Source organism: Salmo salar, chromosome 18 (genome assembly GCF_965601325.2).
Source record: "Salmo salar chromosome 18, fSalSal1, whole genome shotgun sequence".
In the NCBI taxonomy this organism is placed as follows: Eukaryota; Metazoa; Chordata; class Actinopteri; order Salmoniformes; family Salmonidae; genus Salmo; species Salmo salar.
Window position 1 is genome coordinate 22,146,168 of NC_138308.1, and position 21,001 is coordinate 22,167,168.

Here is a 21,001-nt window from a genome sequence, read left to right on the forward strand (position 1 = left end):
AGTATAAGCTGACCCTTAGTGTTCCTCCTCTATTCAGTCTGATGCTATCAACCGCATTGATATTGTTCAGAGCTCAGCTTATCGCTATCCAGAGGCACCGTGTAAAGAAAATGTGTTCACCGTTCATTGTTTGGTGGAGGGTCGGAGGAAATTATGTTAACACCAGGATATTCATACCCACGTACACACAGATGCAATCACGCGTGCGCACGCACGCACGCACGCACGCACGCACGCACGCACACACACACACACACACACACCATCCAAGGTCATTTGAACTAATTGAACCAACCAGTCCAGTTATAAATGTAGGCCGATGTGGGTTTGAGGTAAGTCACAGACCTTAAACAAGACGCATTGAAATGTTTATGAGGGGTGATACATTATTTGTGCCAGGACATACTATAGGTCAAAATAGAATGCCCTTTACTCACTACCACACACAACCCACACAGTTAAGTTCAATGAGCAAAGTGAGCTGTGTTTCCATCCTCACTGTATCACCTGATACATCACCAGCCCTCTAGCAATTCAGGTTCTAGCCAATAATGCTTCAGCAGAGCGAGAGAGAGACAGCAGAGCGAGAGAGAGACAGCAGAGCGAGAGAGAGACAGCAGAGCGAGAGAGAGACAGCAGAGCGAGAGAGAGACAGCAGAGACAGCAGAGCGAGAGAGAGAGAGAGAGAGACAGCAGAGAGAGACAGCAGAGCGAGAGAGAGACAGCAGAGCGAGAGAGAGACAGCAGAGCGAGAGAGACAGCAGAGAGAGAGAGAGAGACAGCAGATAGAGAGAGAGAGACAGCAGAGCGAGAGAGAGACAGCAGAGAGCGAGAGCAGAGCGAGAGAGAGAGAGAGACAGCAGAGCAGAGAGAGCAGAGCGAGAGAGAGAGAGAGACAGCAGAGAGAGAGAGAGACAGCAGAGAGAGAGAGAGACAGCAGAGAGAGAGAGAGACAGCAGAGAGAGAGAGAGCAGAGCGAGAGAGAGCGAGACAGCAGAGAGAGAGACAGCAGAGAGAGAGAGAGACAGCAGAGCGAGAGAGACAGCAGAGCGAGAGAGAGCGAGAGAGACAGCAGAGCGAGAGAGAGAGAGAGAGAGAGACAGCAGAGCGAGAGAGAGAGAGAGAGACAGCAGAGCGAGAGAGAGAGAGAGAGACAGCAGAGAGAGAGAGAGAGAGACAGCAGAGAGAGAGACAGCAGAGAGAGACAGCAGAGAGAGAGAGAGAGACAGCAGAGCGAGAGAGAGAGAGACAGCAGAGCGAGAGAGAGAGAGAGACAGCAGAGCGAGAGAGAGAGACAGCAGAGAGAGAGAGAGACAGCAGAGCGAGAGAGAGAGAGAGAGACAGCAGAGCGAGAGAGAGAGAGAGAGAGAGACAGCAGAGCGAGAGAGAGAGACAGCAGAGCGAGAGAGAGAGAGAGAGACAGCAGAGAGAGAGAGAGAGAGAGACAGCAGAGAGAGACAGCAGAGCGAGAGAGAGAGAGACAGCAGAGCGAGAGAGAGAGAGAGAGAGAGACAGCAGAGCGAGAGAGAGAGAGAGAGACAGCAGAGCGAGAGAGAGAGAGAGAGACAGCAGAGAGAGAGAGAGAGAGACAGCAGAGAGAGAGACAGCAGAGAGAGACAGCAGAGAGAGAGAGAGAGACAGCAGAGCGAGAGAGAGAGAGACAGCAGAGCGAGAGAGAGAGAGAGACAGCAGAGCGAGAGAGAGAGACAGCAGAGAGAGAGAGAGACAGCAGAGCGAGAGAGAGAGAGAGAGACAGCAGAGCGAGAGAGAGAGAGAGAGAGAGACAGCAGAGCGAGAGAGAGAGACAGCAGAGCGAGAGAGAGAGAGAGAGACAGCAGAGAGAGAGAGAGAGAGAGACAGCAGAGAGAGACAGCAGAGCGAGAGAGAGAGAGACAGCAGAGCGAGAGAGAGAGAGAGACAGCAGAGCGAGAGAGAGACAGCAGAGCGAGAGAGAGACAGCAGAGCGAGAGCGAGAGACAGCAGAGCGAGCGAGAGAGAGAGACAGCAGAGAGAGAGAGACAGCAGAGCGAGAGAGAGAGAGAGAGAGAGAGAAAGCAATAACATGGTGCACATATCTGCACATTTATGATGTAGTACACAACTTTTGGCTCATGAGCGCTACTTTCAGAACTACTGGCCAAAAAGTATACAAAAGTACCAGAAAATCTCTTTAATAGATATGTTTTTCTTCTGGCCAGGGTTGGCTGGATATTTCCAGATGTTTGTCCTTCCCATTACTCACACATGGCGAAGGCTTGGAGCAGGATTACAGAACCATGTATGGAGTTATAGGGCCAAACCTCTTCATATTCCACCATATGTTATAATTAACTCCAACCCTCTTTATTTACTCCACATGTAGGTTGAATTTCACAGTTTGTACTTCGCTGGGTTGGTAAACAAATGTTTGGTCGTTAAATGTAAACAAAATACAATCATCTTGTTTTGGGAGATAAAATATCCCACTGCATGTCTGGAAACGATATCAGAAAGACCGTAAAACCCTTTCATGACCAAACTAACCCTGTCGTGTTGTCCGCGTTGCAGCTAGCCTAGAAGGGCTGACTCTGACTTCCACTCTGACTTCCACTCATTGATTCTACAACTACAGTGCTTGTGACGGGGGCACTCAACCATGATGCGTGCAGTATGATCCGCACCATTCAGTGACAATCATGAGACCTCATAAACATGACAGGGCTGTGACAGACATAGTATCCTTCCTCTAAAACCCCAGGACTGTAACCAGAGCCCTCCTTTTTAAAGGGAAAGGAATGCGTTTCTCATGGACAATAATCAAGGCCTCTGTACACAACACCTGAAATCAGACTAGTTGTGGGGCTGTCTAGAGACATAGGGACCTATGGCTGATTCATATGCCTACTTTTTGTGCCTTGTTATGTCGCGTTGGATGACTGCATCCACATACATGTAGGGGAAACATTATATGACTGAGACGAGTTTTTCTGTCTCCAGTATCCCCTATTAAATTCAAAGCTTTGTGTGTGTGTGTGTGTGTGTGTGTGTGTGTGTGTGTGTGTGTGTGTGTGTGTGTGTGTATGTTTCAGTGTGTCTATACATAATTCATGGCTTAGTGGCTGTGGTTCACCTGGTGTGGCTTAATAAAGACACACACGCACATAGTGGGTAAAGTTCCATGGGGAGGGACCTTCATAATTTATACTGCCATTGTGTGTGCTGCTGTACACTCTCAGCTCTCAGCACTTAACTGTGCAGCAAGCTTCAGCAGCTGGTCTTACCTTCACTTCTAGTGTTCCCTCACTTTCTTCTCTTTGTCTCTGTCTTTGCCACTCTTTTTTTCAGTCTCATTCCATTCTCACTCTGCACTCATCTCTGCCTTTCTCTGTCTGATACGTTTGTCCAATTTTTCCTGGGTTTCCTCACTCTGCCCTTCTCCCTATCTCTCTATACCCCCTTCCCTCCCTCTGGCCTTCTCCCTATCTCTCTACACTTCCTCCCCTCCCTCTGCCCTTCTCCCTATCTCTCTACACCTCCTCCCCTCCCTCTGCCCTTCTCCCTATCTCTCTATACCCCCTTCCCTCCCTCTGGCCTTCTCCCTATCTCTCTACACCTCCTCACCTCCCTCTATCTCTCTACACCCACTCCCCTCCCTCTGCCCTTCTCCCTATCTCTCTACACCCACTCCCCTCCCTCTGCCCTTCTCCCTATCTCTCTATACCCCCTTCCCTCCCTCTGCCCTTCTCCCTATCTCTTTAACCCCCTCCCCTCCCTCTGCCCTTCTCCCTATCTCTCTACACCCCTCCTCTCCCTCTGCCCTTCTCCCTATCTCTCTACACCCCCTCCCCTCACTCTGCCTATCTCTCTACACCCACTCCCCTCCCTCTGCCCTTCTCCCTATCTCTACACCCCCTCCCCTCCCTCTGCCCTTCTCCCTCTCTCTCTACACCCCCTCCTCTCCCTCTGCCCTTCTCCCTATCTCTCTACACCCCCTCCCCTCCCTCTGCCCTTCTCCCTATCTCTCTACACCCCCTCCCCTCCCTCTGCCCTTCTCCCTATCTCTCTACACCCCCTCCCCTCCCTCTGTCCTTCTCCCTCTCTCTCTACACTCCCTCCCCTCACTCTGCCCTTCTCGCTATTTCTCTACACCCCCCTCACACTGCCCTTCTCCCTATCTCTCTACACTCCCTCCCTCTGTCCTTCTACCTATCTCTCTACACCCCCTCCCCTCCCTCTGCCCTTCTCCCTATCTCTCTACACCCCCTCCCCTCCCTCTGCCCTTCTCCCTATCTCTCTACACCCCCTCCCCTCCTTCTGCCCTTCTACATATCTCTCTACACCCTCTCCCCTCCCTCTGTCCTTCTCCCGATCTCTCTACACCCCCTCCCCTCCCTCTGCCCTGTCTCCTTCTGAAGGACAGTGGTCTAGCTTATCGGTGCACTAAAATGTCATAATGCAGCCGTTTTATATTGCTCCCCAGCATCTGTCCCCACCGGCAGTAGTGTGTGATTGGGGTTGGTTGGGGCTGGTGAGGGAACAGCAGACAGCCTCCGATGAGCTCCCATCCTCCATGAGCAGAATGTCTAATGACATGTGATTCAGTGGCACCTAATGGAACCACTGTGAGCCTGTAGAGTCAAGCGAACTAAGATAGATATGTAGATGTGTAGTGAACTAATGTATTACTGTACCTTGTAGCTGTTTACTCTATGCAACAACCATTATCTTCCAAACAGTTGATGAATATCCGCCAAGCTCAATGAACTAAATATTGTACTTATAGTTAGCTATTCATGCTAGACATGACACAAAGCAGTCATTATACAATAGTTACTAATGGTGTGGTTTTCAGAAAGATTCACAGAACAAAGTACAGAAATGTGTTTCTCAATTTTGTTTTTTCGACAGAATATGAATGTGTTTTTTCTGTAGGATCATTCGGATAATCCCCTGGGCGCAGCTGTGACTTTAGCACATGAGCTGGGGCACAACTTTGGCATGAACCATGACACTCCAGAGCGGGGGTGTGGCTGCAGGATGACATTGGACCGCGGGGGCTGTATCATGACCCCCTCCACTGGGTGAGTGATGCCAATGGTCCAGTCCATTCATATTAATGGGTTATAAAAACTGTGTATAAAAATGTGCTATAAAAACTGGATGGTAGGTCAGCTATACCAATTCCAGTCAATTTCAGAAAATTTAGATTTCAGTTTGTCTGTACTGGCTCGAATTGAAATGGTTACATCAACCTTGTAATTTTCATTTTCCATCTAAACTCTGATAGTCCCTTTTGTCTCATCAATGTGTAGCAATTTAACTTAGCCTTTAACTCCCAAATCAGCCGTATACTTTACCAGCATGCAAATTAATTCTCATTCATTCCCCAACTTTTCAGAATAAATTAGCAACTTTTTTGAACCTTGTGTTAACAGACCATAAAGACAAGATGAATCACCTGCCGGCTTATACAGGGTTATCTCATGTAAACACTAGCTCCCTGTGTGTGTCATTGTTAATGTGTGGACGGTCATGCATCTTGCTGAGGGCTGGGACCAACCTCCCAGCCTAAAGACAGAGAGGCTGCTCACAGATTCTCTCCCCGTTCCCAGCCTGGGATGTCGTGATAATGCAGCTGCCGCGAGTGATGGACCATGTGACTGTTCCTTAGTAAACAGTAGTCAGATAAGGTGTACCCTGCGCGTATTATGAGATTTCACCCTTGATCTGATGGCAATTTGTTTTATCTGATGAGTGGACTTGCAGACGGATGGATGTGTTTGGGATGTATTTTACAGCCTTTTGAGAGAGGGAAAGAGGAGGGAAAAGGGGAAACTATATGTCAGGTAGATAGACAGACGGGTGCCCAAGCAGTGGAGTCTGTTATTGCCATCAGAATTGGAAATGTAGAAATTCACCTGCTTCCTGAGCAGTACATCCGAGGGGGGCTTAGTTAAAGGACGCGTCGCTGCCTCCTGTTCGGAACTGTGCCGCTGAGGATCATGGGTAGGATCTGAGGGTTGTGGGCGGCAGTCGGACGCAGCTGATTCACAGCCTGTCGACGACGGCCCCTCTTGTCTCTGGGCTTGCTGTGTTTTCACTGGACCAGGCTCTCACCGTTGTCATTGGAGCCAGGCCATGAAAAACATTGTAACACAATTCTCAATGATGTGCTCATAAAACAACATAGCGACCCACTGGGAGGAAACCGCACAGGGCTTGCGAGGGCATCCTTCGAAAATGCCAGCAGGTCTTTGAATAAGCGAAAGATGTTATCCGCCCTTCGAGTGTCAGCCAGAGAAAATAATACGACCTTTTACCTAAAAAATAGGCCAGCCGAAAACTGTGTGCACCAGTTGGCAGTGAGCTCATTCAGTTATCCTCATGCAACATTAATTTTAAAAAATTGGGTAACACTTTATTTGGATAATCCATCTGTAGATGCTCTACAGACTATCAGTAACATTTCAACTAACCCTAACCTTAACCCTTATCCTAACCCTAACCTTAACCCTTATCCTAACCCTAACCTTAACCCTTATCCTAACCCTAACCTTAACCCTTATCCTAACCCTAAACGTATCTCTTCCCTAGCCCTAACCTTAACCTTAACCCTTACCCAAACCCTTATTCTAACCCTAAACATATCTCTTCCCTAGCCCTAACCTTAACCTTAACCCTTACCCAAACCCTTATCCTAACCCTAAACATATCTCTTCCCTAGCCCTGACCTTAACCTTAACCCTTACCAAAACCCTTATCCTAACCCTAAATGTATCTCTTCCCTAGCCCTAACCTTAACCTTAACCCTTACCCAAACCCTTATCCTAACCCTAAATGTATCTCTTCCCTAGCCCTGACCTTAACCTTAACCCTTACCCAAACCCTTATCCTAACCCTAAATGTATCTCTTCCCTAGCCCTAACCTTAACCTTAACCCTTACTCAAACCCTTATTCTAACCCTAATTGTAACCTTAGCAAGCAGTTGCTTATCAACAGATAGTTTGTTGATAGTATGACCAGCGTTAGAGCGTCTACAGATAGAAAATCCGGACTATCCAAATAAAGTGTGACCGAAAATGATCCATTAAGGCATGACATGAATACATAAGCATCCTTCACCACCATTAGAGTATGCAGGACCTTAATAAATACATGCAAAAATAATCTAGTTTCTTTGAAGTTAGTTTTGGGAGATGGCTATTTCATATGTTAACACAACATGTGTTTGATTGATTCACTTTGTGCATGACAGTTCAGATAAGGCAGTACTGTACTACCCTGTCTTTTTCTGAGGGAAGACGTTGTTTCTCTCTGTATGTTCTACTCGAGAACCTCAGGGCTAAACCTCAGTCAGAATAGAACTCAGACAATGCCCTATTTCAACAGTATCAGGGCCCAATGGGAACAATCCTTCATCGTCCTCAGTTCACTTCAGCTGAAAGGCCACTGAGCACACACGAGACAAGAAATAAGGCATAGCAACTGACATTCTGTGTGTTTATTAGTGTGTATACTGAATATACACTGTGTGTGTCTGTGTGTGCGTGTGCGTGTCTGTGTGTGCGTGTGTGTGTGCGTGCGTGTCTGTGTGTGCGTGCGTGTCTGTGTGTGCGTGTGTGCGTGCGTGTGCGTGTGTGCGTGCGTGCGTGTGTGTGTCCACATCATAAACCAATAAACACACAGTACATCAGCTGGATATGCAATGCCTTATTTCAGCCAGTCAAACACATCCTCCTCCGGGCTGAATTTACAGAATTTTCAGCAATCCAATCCGAAACTAATTTCCTCCTCACTGTTTTATGCCTTCTTTACCCACAGTGCACACTGTCTCTATCTATCCCTCAGTCCTGATGCATTCTCAGAATGTGAGGAGCAGGTAGGCAGGCAGGCAGTGAACCCTGTGTAGCTGCCTGGGTGTTGTGTCGGGGACATTCTTTAGTCAGACTTGCTAATGGAGCGAAGGACAGGCTGCATCTAAATGACGTGATTATCACTGACGCTGCCAGCTGTAATGAGGAACAGGGCTCAGAGTGAGATCCACAGAGGAGGTTTTTGTCAGGCTAGACAAACACTGAGGGAACTGTGCCTTTTTTATTTACAGTGTTTTATTTGTTATAGAAGAACAGTGCGAGACATAGGAGGGAGAGAGAAAGAGAGACAGCGATGTGGTGGGCTTGCTTAGTGGGGATATAAAGTTAGGATTGTGTTTGAATACAGTATCTACAGTAGATCCCATAGAGAGGTGTGTTGGCTCGCCTCCAGATTTGAAGTATGACAATACTTTAAGCGAGAGCTGAGAAAGCTACAGGGATGGTGTTTGATGTGGGGGCTTAAAAGCGGATAAGAGCATCGGACCAGTAACCGAAAGGTCGCTGGTTCAAATCCCTGAGCCGACTAGCTGAAAGGCACTTAACCCTAATTGCCCCTGTAAGTGGGTCTGGATAAGAGCATCTGCTAAATGATTCAAATGTAAAGTGTAAATGTGGGGACTTGTCATGCTAGTGGATTGTGTCATTTGTGGCAGCTAGGGGTAGTCCCAGTTAGGTGGCTGTATCGTGTGTAATTGAGTAGAGCCCAGACCCACAGCAGGGTGTATAACTGGGCTGCACACTCATGGTGAACCTCTGGAGAGCGGGAAAATTACTACCAATGTCAAGGTAGGACGGAAATTGAGGGAACATTACTAATTATGGGGTTGGTTGACTGAGTTGAGCGCCAGCATGCGTCCGTGCATCTGTGAGTAACAGTACACTTTTATGTTGTGGAGAATCTAGAGAAAGTTGGTGGTTGATGAGCAGATGTTTTGGGTAATGCCCTGGGCTGGATTCGAGGGGTAAACAGTTCCCTTAACTGTCTGAGTGGACCAGTGCCAACACTACAGCATAGTTCCACATCTGCTTAAAGGTTAGACTTGTCTCACCGACATAGTTAGTTTTGGAGCAAGGTTTGGAGGCGCAGATGGCTGTTCTAGTCTCCTGTGTAAAGAGACCCAAAGACAGCATGGTGTTTCACTCCCACAGAGGGAAAACATCCCGCTCTAGTACCTCCATTGTCAACAGACATCCATGTCAGCCCCCTATCCGCCGTGGCATTTACTCAGCCACTGAACCCAGTGGCTCCTTGTTTGACTTGATCAGACTAACAACAGTCTTCTGGGCCTACTGATGTAGGCTAGATTCAGAGAAACGCTACTGTTAGTCGCCAGCGGTAACAGCCCAAACTCTGCCTCAGTACAATGTTGCCATGTCAGTGTGACTGTGATACCTCTGCATTTGTGACATGAGCACAGATGCAGATGGTCCCAAATCCTCTTTGTCAGAAGTCAACAGAGACTTACTAGGCCTTGTTTCTGTTGCTGCAGAGGAGGAGACATGTTACATTGGCAACCTGAAAATGACTGCAGATTGTTCTTCCCCCCTTTACTTTCAAAGCATTCCAAGGAAAAATGGTAATTCATTCTGTGTAATTACCTATAAATCAGTCCTGCTGACGAAAGAGCACATCAGATCATATCCATTTGCTCTTTCCATCTGTGTCTGCCTGGCATTGAACTCCTGTTAGTAATAACAAAGGCTGTCAGCGTCTGAGCCCCGGGGAGTACAAAAGATGCTGTCTGTCATCATTGCCACTGCTCTAAGTAAGATATGAACGGCCATTCATCATATGAGCTATCAAGGCGTGATCAGAATATGAATTAGCTTCTGTGTCAGCTTTTATGAATAACCTTATTTACTTGTGAAATAACAACTCCTATTGCCTCTCATACTGGCTGTCAATCAAGCCCTGCAAGATGACTAGGTTTGAAATGGATACTCCACGACCATTATGTGGCATCTGCAGCCAAGCTCTGTGTAGTTAGTAGACCCTGTTCTTTTGAGGTAAACACATTTAGAACCAAGTGGATGAATGGAGCAGACAGGTCGGCGTGGTGCTGTTCATCACTGGGAGGTGAAGAAACACTTGATACTCACAGAGGTGTTTCAGAGGTGATGGGTGGACTGTGTAAGACAGCACGATGTGTACTCCCAGGGAGTTGTTGTCAGTGAGAGTTCAGTGGGTTTTTCCTCAGTAGTAAGGAGGGGGTACAGTGTGTTTCCTGGCTAGCTCCCCTTATCTCTTGGCCCCTAGCTGGCCCACTAAAGAATGAACTGATGACAGTGCAACGTCCGTAGAGATACAGCTGCCAAATCCCCCCTAGGCTGAGGAGAAGCATCACAGATGCCCTCACAAACCCGATGCCAAGTTTTAGCTACAACCCGACTCTGTGTCACGTTAAAGAAAGTGATTCTGTCTAATGTCAAGGTTTAGCCTCAAACCTTCTTTGGTCCACACAATGTCAAGTTTACCAACCTGGTCCACCCCGTGCCAAGACTCTCAGTCCTTTTAGTCTTCTGACTTATTGAAGCAGTCCCATGCCAGCGGTCACCCTCCTGACCATCTTGCTCGGCCCAAACCAATGTCCTAGTTTGGTACCAGCCCTTCTAAACCTCTGCTAGTTTTAAAAAGGCTTTTCAAACTGCCGCCTGTCCAAAGCCAACCCTCCATCATCTTCACCACTCACAACACCGCTCACTCTCAGATACCAGGCTTACTCAAAGCCTTTTCTTTTGGGCCAGTTGCCTGCGCCAATACCACTCCTTCATAATGTATCATTAGCCAGCTTTACATACTGAAGGTGAGCCAGCCTAGAGCGAAACAGTAAAGTTGCTATATAGGCCTGTATGTCTCTGGCTCAGCTCACCTGCTGCCATTTCTAGTACTGTAATTACAGATTTGTCACGTCCGGTGATCTGTTCTTTGGCTTTAGTCTCCTACTGTCAGAGTTGTCAGGGTGATGGGAGGGAGGTTAGAGGAGGACATGGGTTGATAATGAGGTGAAGCAGCGGTGTGTGTCCGTCTGTCCTGTGGTTGGTTGTTTGTTCGGTACATACAGTACAGCCTGAGAAAAACACTCTGGCAGCACAGAAACCCCAGGGAGGATAGCTGTTACAGACATATATTTTGTCCACATTTAGGATGTTTTTATTTCTTACTTTCCTACTTATGTAGACATACAGTTTACACTATATATTAAAAAATAATATTTGGACACCCCTTCAAATTAGTGGATTCGGCGATTTCAGCCACACACGTTGCTGACAGGTATATAAAATCGAACACACATCCATACAATCTCCATAGACAAACATTGACAGTAGAATGGCCTTGCTGAAGAGCTCAGTGACTTTCAACATGGCAACGTCATAGGATTCCACCTTTCCAACAAGTCAGTTCGTCAAATTTCTGCTGTTATTGTGAAGTGTAAACATTCAGGAGCAACAACTGCTCAGCCGCGAAGTAGGCCACCTAAGCTCACAGAATGGAACCACTGAGTGCTGAAGCGCGTAGCGCATAAAAATCACCTGTCCTCGGTTGCAACATTCACTACCGAGTTCCAAACTGCCTCTGGAAGCAACGTCAGCACAAGATCTGTTGGTTGGGAGCTTCATGAAATGGGTTTCCATGGCCGAGCAGCTGCACACAAGCTTAAGATCACCATGCACAAAGCCAAGCGTTGGGTGGAGTGGTGTAAAGCTCGCCGCCATTGGACTCTGGAGCAGTGTAAATGTGATTCGTCTGGGTTTGGCGGATGCCAGGAGAACGCTACCTGCCCCAACTAGTGCCAACTGTAAAGTTTGGTGGAGGAGGAAAAATGGTCTGGGGCTGTTTCTCATGGTCAGGCTAGGCCCCTTGGTTCCAGTGAAGGAAAATCTTAACGCTACAACATACAATTACATTCTAGACGATTTTTTTATTATTTCTTTTTTTATTATAGTTTTTTTTACTTTCTTACTTATGTAGACATACACAGACTGGTAAAAAGTCATAGAGAGATATAATTTACTGTATGTGGATCAGGTCTAATCATCATGTTTAAAATATTCTTCACCGCAATGTATAAGCAAATGTTATGTTGTTGTTGAAGACACACAGACAAATTCTAAGAGGCATGTGTAATTTCCCCATAGCCCATCTCTTCAAAAGCCTGTTGCTTCAAACGGCCCAGATTACCCAACCTCCGCTGTGATCGAAGACTAAGGTCTGCCTGAGCGGCGGATAAATATTTATGAAAATAAGTGGCTTGCAAACCAAGCTGCATCTTTGTTGTATTGATCATTTGTTTGTTTGTTTGTCTTTGTGCTTATGAAACTGTGTCAAATCGGAACTCATCTGATGTCGGTAGACCGTTAAATATATGCCGAGGCCTTATGAATGAACAAGCCAGTAGAGCCTTTCTAGTTTCAGTCTGAGCTCTGTCTGGGTTTGCTCGTTTCTGGCATGTGTACATTTACTTGTCCTAAGTTAACCTTTAAAGGCTTAAAAATATGAGCATACTTTAACCAGGAATGACAAGCATACAGGAATGAATCAGATCACGTAATAGCCTGTTGGACTATTCTATGGAAACTCTGACCTTGAACACCAGGAGCTTGCCAGATTGCTTGTGCCCATATCGCAGGTTTGTGCCCACAGCAAGTGTAATGTAACAGTGTATCTGCATAGCAACACTTTGCACTCAATACGTTTCCTCTGTCTTTATCCCTCAGGTACCCATTTCCTACGGTATTCAGCACCTGCAGTAAGAAGGACCTGGCAGCCAGTCTGGAGAAGGGAGTGGGGATGTGTCTGTACAACATGCCTGAGGTCAAGGTGCTGTACGGGGGACAGAAGTGTGGCAATGGATACGTGGAGGAGGGAGAGGAGTGTGACTGTGGAGAACTGGAGGTACAGTAAGATTCAACGGCACAGAACGCAGAGAAACAATTATTTCTGTCATATTATATTGTAGCTATAGCTACCGATAGCTAACATGTTGACACATTGGACCAGCAGTCACTATTCACACTAAAGAACACAGAGAACTACAACAAACCATAAACACCCGCAAAGAATAGCAACAAATGGCACACAGTAACTACAAGCAGTCACCCAGAACAAAGCACGAGCAAATGAAAATGTTTGCATACATATAGTTGCATGCCATACTGTCAGTGTTATTTTGCCACAAAGGCAATGACATAGATGTGTAAAACGACTCCATGCATACAGTAACACAACAAACCACCGGAGAACCTAAGCCATTTGCAACTATTTACCCAGACCCTTCTCCCTGTCAACCTCCCATATGTGCCGAGCACTGCTCTGATACTGTGCCACGATGATGTCACTTCCTGTTCATTTGCTCATTAATCAAGTGTGCCGTCCAAATGTGTGACAATCCTAACAAACAAGAGAGCAATCAGGGCGACGTGGAGCTTTCTTTGTCTCTGCCATCAAAACAACAGAGCACTACACTGACATGGTTGCCATGGGAACTGAAACAAGTCCAAACCAGTCCAGACCCACATCTGGGGAACAGGTACTGGAGCAGCATACAGCATCACTCTAACTCACAACCATAGCAGCTGCTCTCACATCCCACAGAACATGAGAAATCCCTCTGGCAATGTGCTTAGGTGTAACTCTTCAAACAGAGCAACAAGAAAGCAGGTAATTAACTGGATGTGAGAGTGTTGTTGTCGTCTTCAGGATGGTTAAGGACGCCATTAGGGAGGCTTTTGATGAAGATGCATTTGATATGCAGACAATTGAACTCTTCTAGCATTCCCATTCCATCATACATTCACATAATCCTCTCTCTCTCTCTGAAGATGCGTATCCACTCCTCTCAGATGTGTAATTTACTGTGGCATCCAGTGGCTATGCTAATAAACAGAACATATGTATGTTCTTGAGTCTACTTCGATGATACACGCTGATGTCATCTTAGTCTCAAGTGTTTACAGATTTGTCAAGTAATGATGGGACCAGAATCCCCTCAATTACAGTATGAGGTATTTCCAATCAGGCAATGATTATAACACACTAATACCAGCTGTATGGTTTGGAATACTGCTGTTCCATTCCCTCCCTGTGCCCCTCCGTGACCCAGTGACGTCACCAGAGGCCTGGTGTGGTGGGCCGTGGTCCCAGTTGGACCGGGGGATCAAAGCACCCCTCTCTTCCCACGAACAAAACAATAGGCTGACGTCAGGCCACAAGAGCACAGCCAACCCCATAAAACTCCCTTCCACAGAGCAGCAGTGGCCAACTAGGCCACCTCTAGTCCTGACCCATCAGCATCAACACCTTGTCAGGCCACAGAGTCAGCGTACCAGGGTCTTGTTGGGAAGTGAAGACGAAGGAGAGATGGTGTAGCCGGGACTCTGTTGTGGCCTGGAAAAGGAAGTTGATAGCGTTTGTCCTCTAATGAAAGGTTTTTAACGCCGTTCTGTGCTCTTTCACTCTGTCCTTTACTGAATCTCTTTAATTAGCCTTGTACTTTTACCCCTCTCAATCTCAATCCCAGTTAATTTCTCGCTCCATCACCTCGTCATTCACTCTCCGACACCTATCTGTCTCTCTCTAACCCCCCCTTCGCCCTCTTCACCTCTTTCCCTCTGTGGCCAGCTCTCCATTTCCTTCCATTGTGTTACATTGTTTGTAATCTCCAGGACTCAGGGGCCTCAAAGCTCACCAACCCCAGCTCACCCCACCAGCCACTCAATTACCTCTACAAGATCCTTTCACTACCTTCACCCTCAATGAAACCTCAACCAAAGCCCCCTTAACCTACCACACCCCCTTCCCAACCTACAATATACCGTCTCAATCACCACAGCTGAGCTTGAGCTGTGGAACTCCCCATCCACCCACCCATTGTATAGACAGGCAACGCAAGGGACATCAAAACACAATGTTGTTTTAACAACAGAGCCAACCACAAATACAAAACATATGAGCTGACGATACGTTTACCCTGTCAGAGAATGGTCTCTCACCTGTCTGTCTCTGACAGAGAATGGTCTCTCTCCTGTCTGTCTCTGTCAGAGAATGGTCTCTCACCTGTCTGTCTCTGACAGAGAATGGTCTCTCTCCTGTCTGTCTCTGACAGAGAATGGTCTCTCTCCTGTCTGTCTCTGACAGAGAATGGTCTCTCACCTGTCTGTCTCTGACAGAGAATGGTCTCTCTCCTGTCTGTCTCTGACAGAGAATGGTCTCTCTCCTGTCTGTCTCTGACAGAGAATGGTCTCTCTCCTGTCTGTCTCTGACAGAGAATGGTCTCTCTCCTGTCTGTCTCTGACAGAGAATGGTCTCTCTCCTGTCTGTCTCTGACAGAGAATGGTCTCTCTCCTGTCTGTCTCTGACAGAGAATGGTCTCTCACCTGTCTGTCTCTGACAGAGAATGGTCTCTCTCCTGTCTGTCTCTGACAGAGAATGGTCTCTCTCCTGTCTGTCTCTGACAGAGAATGGTCTCTCACCTGTCTGTCTCTGACAGAGAATGGTCTCTCTCCTGTCTGTCTCTGACAGAGAATGGTCTCTCTCCTGTCTGTCTCTGACAGAGAGAATGGTCTCTCTCCTGTCTGTCTCTGACAGAGAGAATGGTCTCTCTCCTGTCTGTCTCTGACGAGAGAATGGTCTCTCTCCTGTCTGTCTCTGACAGAGAATGGTCTCTCTCCTGTCTGTCTCTGACAGAGAATGGTCTCTCTCCTGTTTGACCCCTCCAAGAGAATGATCTCACGCCTGTCTGACCCTGACAGAGAATGGTCTCTCGCCTGTCTGACCCTGACAGAGAAGGGCTCTCTCTCCTGTCTGACCCCTCGACAGAGAATGATCTCTCGCCTGTCTGACCCTGACAGAGAATGGCCTCCCTCCTGTCTGACCCTGACAGAGAATGGCCTCTCGCCTGTCTGACCCTGACAGAGAATGGTCTCTCTCCTGTTTGACCCCTCCAAGAGAATGATCTCACACCTGTCTGACCCTGACAGAGAATGGTCTCTCGCCTGTCTGACCCTGACAGAGAAGGGCTTTTCTCCTGTCTGACCCTGACAGAGAATGATCTCTCGCCTGTCTGACCCTGACAGAGAATGACCTCCCTCCTGTCTGACCCTGACAGAGAATGGCCTCTCGCCTGTCTGACCCTGACAGAGAATGGTCTCTCTCCTGTTTGACCCCTCCAAGAGAATGATCTCACGCCTGTCTGACCCTGACAGAGAATGGTCTCACGCCTGTCTGACCCTGACAGAGAATGGTCTCTCTCCTGTCTGTCTCTGTCAGAGAATGGTCTCTCGCCTGTCTGTCTCTGACAGAGAATGGTCTCTCACCTGTCTGTCTCTGACAGAGAATGGTCTCTCACCTGTCTGTCTCTGACAGAGAATGGTCTCTCTCCTGTTTGACCCCTGCCAAGAGAATGATCTCTCGCCTGTCTGACCCTGACAGAGAATGGTCTCTCTCCTGTCTGACCCCTCCACAGAGAATGGTCTCTCGCCTGTCTGACCCTGACAGAGAATGGTCTCTCACCTGTCTGTCTCTGACAGAGAGAATGGTCTCTCTCCTGTCTGTCTCTGACAGAGAGAATGGTCTCTCTCCTGTCTGTCTCTGACAGAGAGAATGGTCTCTCTCCTGTCTGTCTCTGACAGAGAGAATGGTCTCTCTCCTGTCTGTCTCTGACAGAGAGAATGGTCTCTCTCCTGTCTGTCTCTGACAGAGAATGGTCTCTCTCCTGTCTGTCTCTGACAGAGAATGGTCTCTCTCCTGTCTGTCTCTGACAGAGAATGGTCTCTCTCCTGTTTGACCCCTCCAAGAGAATGATCTCACGCCTGTCTGACCCTGACAGAGAATGGTCTCTCGCCTGTCTGACCCTGACAGAGAATGGCCTCTCGCCTGTCTGACCCTGACAGAGAATGGTCTCTCTCCTGTTTGACCCCTCCAAGAGAATGATCTCACACCTGTCTGACCCTGACAGAGAATGGTCTCTCGCCTGTCTGACCCTGACAGAGAAGGGCTTTTCTCCTGTCTGACCCTGACAGAGAATGATCTCTCGCCTGTCTGACCCTGACAGAGAATGACCTCCCTCCTGTCTGACCCTGACAGAGAATGGCCTCTCGCCTGTCTGACCCTGACAGAGAATGGTCTCTCTCCTGTTTGACAGAGAATGATTCTGCCTGTCTGACCCTGACAGAGAATGACCTCCCGCCTGTCTGACCCTGACAGAGAATGGCCTCTCGCCTGTCTGACCCTGACAGAGAATGGTCTCTCTCCTGTCTGATCTCCCTGTCCAAGAGAATGGATCTCTCGCCTGTCTGACCCTGACAGAGAATGGTCTCTCACCTGTCTGTGACTCCCTGCACAGAGAATGGTCTCTCACCTGTCTGACCCTGACAGAGAATGGCCTCTCGCCTGTCTGACCCTGACAGAGAATGGTCTCTCTCCTGTCTGACCCCTCCACAGAGAATGATCTCTCGCCTGTCTGACCCTGACAGAGAATGGCCTCTCGCCTGTCTGACCCTGACAGAGAATGGCCTCTCGCCTGTCTGACCCTGACAGAGAATGGCCTCTCGCCTGTCTGACCCTGACAGAGAATGGCCTCCCTCCTGTCTGACCCTGACAGAGAATGACCTCCCGCCTGTCTGACCCTGACAGAGAATGGCCTCCCTCCTGTCTGACCCTGACAGAGAATGGCCTCTCGCCTGTCTGACCCTGACAGAGAATGGTCTCTCTCCTGTTTGACCCCTCCACAGAGAATGATCTCTCTGCCTGTCTGACCCTGACAGAGAATGGCCTCCCTCCTGTCTGACCCTGACAGAGAATGGCCTCTCGCCTGTCTGACCCTGACAGAGAATGGCCTCTCTCCTGTCTGACCCCTGACAGAGAATGATCTCACGCCTGTCTGACCCTGACAGAGAATGGCCTCCCGCCTGTCTGACCCTGACAGAGAATGGTCTCTCTCCTGTTTGACCCCTCCAAGAGAAGGATCTCTCGCCTGTCTGACCCTGACAGAGAATGGCCTCTCGCCTGTCTGACCCTGACAGAGAATGGCCTCTCTCCTGTCTGACCCTGACAGAGAATGGCCTCCCTCCTGTCTGACCCTGACAGAGAATGGACCTCTCGCCTGTCTGACCCTGACAGAGAATGGCCTCTCGCCTGTCTGACCCTGACAGAGAATGGCCTCTCGCCTGTCTGACCCTGACAGAGAATGGCCTCTCGCCTGTCTGACCCTGACAGAGAATGGCCTCTCGCCTGTCTGACCCTGACAGAGAATGGCCTCTCGCCTGTCTGACCCTGACAGAGAATGACCTCCCTCCTGTCTGACCCTGACAGAGAATGGCCTCTCGCCTGTCTGACCCTGACAGAGAATGGCCTCCCTCCTGTCTGACCCCTCCACAGAGAATGACCTCACACCTGTCTGACCCTGACAGAGAATGGCCTCTCGCCTGTCTGACCCTGACAGAGAATGGCCTCCCTCCTGTCTGACCCTGACAGAGAATGGCCTCCCTCCTGTCTGACCCTGACAGAGAATGACCTCCCTCCTGTCTGACCCTGACAGAGAATGGCCTCCCTCCTGTCTGACCCTGACAGAGAATGGCCTCTCGCCTGTCTGACCCTGACAGAGAATGACCTCCCTCCTGTCTGACCCTGACAGAGAATGACCTCCCTCCTGTCTGACCCTGACAGAGAATGACCTCCCTCCTGTCTGACCCTGACAGAGAATGGCCTCCCTCCTGTCTGACCCTGACAGAGAATGGCCTCTCGCCTGTCTGACCCTGACAGAGAATGGCCTCCCTCCTGTCTGACCCTGACAGAGAATGGCCTCTCGCCTGTTGGTTTGTTCTGTGCTATTGTGTCTCCAGGCTTCAGCTCACAGGGTTAAGGGGCTGCACTGTGGGACTCCAGGGCTACAGTCAATAGATTCCCTACAGGATGTGCTCTCCCTGAGCTGGAACACTGTTCTGAGATGGACACAGCAGCAGCAGCTGGGAGTCGGGGGTCCAGACCATTAATCAGGTCCATGTGTTGCTTTGTTTTGTGTCACTCAGGAATGCATGAACCCCTGCTGCAATGCCACCACCTGCACCCTGAAGGGGGATGCCGTGTGTGCCCATGGACAGTGCTGCGAGGACTGCAGGGTAAGACTGCTCTTTCTGTTTCTCTTTTTATACCTCTCCCAACTGTCTTTCCCTCCCTCTCCCTTGCACTTTTGCTCTCTGTCTCTTTCTGACTCTTTCCCTCCCAGTCAAAATGATAAAGAGTGGGAATCTAATTATCTCTGCTCTACTGACAAGTATTACACAACCATGTGTTTACAGTAAAAAATTAAGACATTTCGTTTCCAGGGACTTTTAAGCCAATGCATGAAGCTGTATTCAAGCACAGGGCCCTCACTGTGTGTGTGTGTGTGTGTGTGTGTGTGTGTGTGTGTGTGTGTGTGTGTGTGTGTGTGTGTGTGTGTGTGTGTGTGTGTGTGTGTGTGTGTGTGTGTGTGTGTGTGTGTGTGTGTGTGTGTGTGTGTGTGTGTGTGTGGGCTGACTGTCGGGGGTGTTTGTTGGTGTTTGTGCATGTGTGTGTTCTCTCTGCAGCTGAAGCCTGCTGGCACACCGTGTCGAGAGTCCAGTAACTCCTGTGATTTGCCAGAGTTCTGTACTGGTGCCAATCCCCACTGCCCTGCCAACGTGTACCTGCACGACGGTCACTCCTGCCACAACGTGGATGGATACTGCTACAACGGCATCTGCCAGACTCATGAGCAGCAGTGCATCACACTATGGGGACCAGGTCAGTAGAGCGCCACAAATGATCAGGACCACTAGATGAAAGTCTTCCATGTTTGGAGATCTAAGATGAGTACATCCGTAACTTTCCTTAACATGTTTATTGAAGTAGCTAAGGAAAAACTAATCCTAGCTAATAAATCATTCTTTCTCTCTCACTCTCTCTCTTGCTCTCCCCACATTTCTATCGCTCCATATTCCTCTCTCTCACTTTCTCCTGCAGGAGCCAAACCTGCCCCAGGGATCTGCTTTGAGAGGGTCAACTCAGCAGGAGATCCTTACGGGAACTGTGGGAAGGACTCCAAGGGATCGTTTGCCAAATGTGAAGCCCGGTAAGACTGAGCAGCTGTTGTTATGTGTGTCATGTTTCCGAAGCAAAAAGAGCTAGAAAGAGAGAGAGATGAATAAAGCAACGTTGTTTATCTGAATTGGTATTATCAAGAGTGTCATCGACAATCAGCATGGCACATTAAATGGGACAAATAGCCTAGGAACAATCATTAATAGAGAGAAAAACACAATTTCGAGATAATGAAGGCTAATTACAGTTTGAAGTATTCATGAAGCACTTTATGCTATTGTTCTTAGATTTCCCATGGGTGCAATCTCTAATCAAGCATTTGTTAATTGATGTAATTGTTTTAATGACTGGAGCACTGTGGGAGTCATTATTAGGGTGAGACGAAGGCTGTCTAGTCTTTCATCTTTGGTTATAATTGCACACGATGTCACACACGTCAGAAATTGTCAATGTTAAACTTTATGCCTTGTCATTTATGTTGCGTGTGTGTTTATGTGTCTGTGCGTGCGTGTGTTGTTGTTTTTTTACACAGAGACGCAAAGTGTGGCAAAATTCAGTGTCAAGGAGGGGCCAACCGGCCTGTGATTGGCACCAACGCCGTCTCCATAGAAACCAACATCCCTCTTCAGGAAGGAGGGAGGATCCTGTGTCGGGGAACCCACGTCTACCTGGGTGATGACATGCCCGACCCTGGACTGGTTCTGGCTGGCACCAAGTGTGGAGAGGGCATGGTGAGGGTACTCTGTAGGGCGCTGCAGCTGTTATAAAGCAGCGCTAGAGAGAGATTACCGGCACCGCTGGTGGAGATGCTAATGCCCACGCTTGTCTTTGGCCCAATTCCAAACCAATCACTTACTTTCATTGCTGGGATCAGTTGAATTGGGCCTCTTACGAAGTACATTAAGTAGAATAGATAGCAGATCTCGGAAGATATGCTTTCCATTCAATAATTAACATCACATGCGGAGTACTATGTTTTCAATATGACTCTTTCTCTATTCCATAGATGTGTCTGAATCGTCAGTGCCAGAATGTCAGTGTGTTTGGAGTGCACCAGTGTTCAGGGAAGTGCAGTGGACGAGGGGTGAG

The 21,001-nt window shown here is 48.4% G+C and overlaps 1 protein-coding gene across 2 annotated transcripts in view; it reads left to right on the top strand.

The window, feature by feature from the left end:
• Positions 1–21,001, top strand: part of LOC106577034 (disintegrin and metalloproteinase domain-containing protein 12) — a 156,412-nt gene that overhangs the window by 110,962 nt on the left and 24,449 nt on the right. For both annotated transcript variants that reach the window (XM_014154703.3, XM_014154704.3), the window contains exons 11-17: positions 4,912–5,060; positions 12,571–12,748; positions 18,880–18,969; positions 19,420–19,615; positions 19,835–19,943; positions 20,445–20,643; positions 20,919–20,996. In XM_014154703.3, coding sequence (XP_014010178.3) covers positions 4,912–5,060; positions 12,571–12,748; positions 18,880–18,969; positions 19,420–19,615; positions 19,835–19,943; positions 20,445–20,643; positions 20,919–20,996 — 999 coding nt within the window. The remainder of the gene's footprint in view (positions 1–4,911; positions 5,061–12,570; positions 12,749–18,879; positions 18,970–19,419; positions 19,616–19,834; positions 19,944–20,444; positions 20,644–20,918; positions 20,997–21,001) is intronic.